Source organism: Puntigrus tetrazona, chromosome 10, assembly GCF_018831695.1.
Source record: "Puntigrus tetrazona isolate hp1 chromosome 10, ASM1883169v1, whole genome shotgun sequence".
In the NCBI taxonomy this organism is placed as follows: domain Eukaryota; kingdom Metazoa; phylum Chordata; class Actinopteri; order Cypriniformes; family Cyprinidae; genus Puntigrus; species Puntigrus tetrazona.
The window spans coordinates 14134650-14136443 of NC_056708.1; the positions used below are offsets into that span (position 1 = coordinate 14134650).

Here is a 1794-nt window from a genome sequence, read left to right on the forward strand (position 1 = left end):
GTTTTTATACAATTCTTTATTCATGGCTGTGTTCTTAGGCAACATTTGGAGTGAGCCCAATCCCTTGGCTGAGAAGCATTCCCACACATCGATGTTTTACTTTTGGCATGACACAGGACTGATGGTAGCGCTCTGAAAGGGTATTCACGATTTCCCCCCCAGTCCTCAGCAGTCCAATTCTTGTACCTTTTGCAGAATATCAATCTGTCTCTGAAGTTTTTCCTGGAGAAAAGTGGCCTCTTTGCTGCCCATCTTGACACCAGGACATCCTCCAAAAGGCCTTGCCTCAATGTGCATGCAGATACACTCACACACTTCTGCCATTCCCGAGCAAGCTATGCACTGCTGCTTCTCCGATCCCGCAGCTGAATCAACCTTAGGAGACAAATGTTTTTAGAATGGCACAAAAACATTCTCCAAGAGCTACTTTGTCCAGCCACCCAAGAACATTTTAATGACAAATAATGCCTTTTCCAACAAAATGGAGCACCTTGCCATAAGGCAAAAGCGCTAACTTAAAAAAAGTGGATCGGGGAACAAAACATCAAAATTTTGCATCCATGGCCAGGCAGCTCTCCAGACCCTAATCCCATTGAGAATTTGTAGTGAATCCTCAAGAGGGAGGCGGACAAACAAAAACCTCCAAATTCTGACAAATTTCAGCATGATTGCATATAATTATACCTTATTATACCATAGTCACGTCTGACAAAAATATCTAAAAACACTGAAGCAGCAGACTTTGTGAAAATGAGTGTTTGTCTCATTCTCAAAACTTTTGGCCATGGCTGTATATTTTTTAAATATTTATATGTTTATATTTCTATAATAAAAAGTAAAGGTTGTAGAGGCCACGCCCCATTCTGCCTCAGAGAACTCTGCCAGCCTGAGACTGACTGCATGTGTCCCTAATGCCAAAATAGCCTGTGTTCTGTCCGAGCTAAAAGTAATTTGATGGTTTATTTTGGATCTTTCTGAAGTCTATAGCTTGTTGTGTAGGCCAGTTGAAGAGAGGACAGTCCTCTTGAGGGAGGGTTTATCTCGCAGCTTAGAGTCAGTTGACAAAACTCTGCTTTCTCTCGTAGCTTCACTGACTTCTTGTTGTTTTACTGTACAGACAGTAAAAATATAGATGTTCTAATTTTCCAGATTTANTTTTTTTTTTTTCTTTTTAATTTTCTCTTTGGAAAAGCTGGAAAAGCACCCCGTATGTGTTTGAGGCCTTGTCAATCTTGTTCCGTGATGACGTTTAGTGGAAAGGCTTGTCACAGTGTAATTAAAGGCAGTGAATGAAGTTGTAGATATCTGAAGAATACGAATGGCTCCACAGAGCTGTATGCAGGCAGTTCTCTTTGTCTTCTCAGACGCTGGTGAATTCCGCAGCATTGCTCAGGACTGCTGACACATCAGCACTCACAAAAGCATAAAACATGTCAGTCAAACACCTACTGATAAAATGGTACAAGTGTAGTAGAGACTTCATGTGATTAATGAATCCAATTTTCTGAGAAAGCGAGATTATACCGGACTGAAAAGGGCCTCAGACGAGATTCTTGTTGCTCAGCGGATGGCATTAAAAAACAGAGCGGAAAGATTAGCTTGATGTATTTTAAATAACTGCGTTATTAAATACAAAGCTCTAATAAGCATATAAGGTTTTCAAGTGTGAAATGTGATTTATATATTCCTATATTGATTGGTGTTTTTATTCATTGTGTAGTTTTTTTATTTTATTTCATTTTTGTATTTTATTGTACTCATATATATATATTATATATATATTTTTTTTTTTTT

General features: G+C 38.7%; 1 protein-coding gene across 1 annotated transcript in view; it reads left to right on the forward strand.

The window, feature by feature from the left end:
• Positions 1–1125, forward strand: part of LOC122352553 (disks large homolog 1-like) — a 10225-nt gene extending 9100 nt beyond the window's left edge. The window contains exon 4 of the mRNA XM_043249996.1: positions 39–1125. Within this exon, the coding sequence (XP_043105931.1) occupies positions 39–122 (84 nt within the window). The 3' untranslated portion in view covers positions 123–1125. The remainder of the gene's footprint in view (positions 1–38) is intronic.
• Positions 1126–1794: the final 669 nt, after the last annotated feature.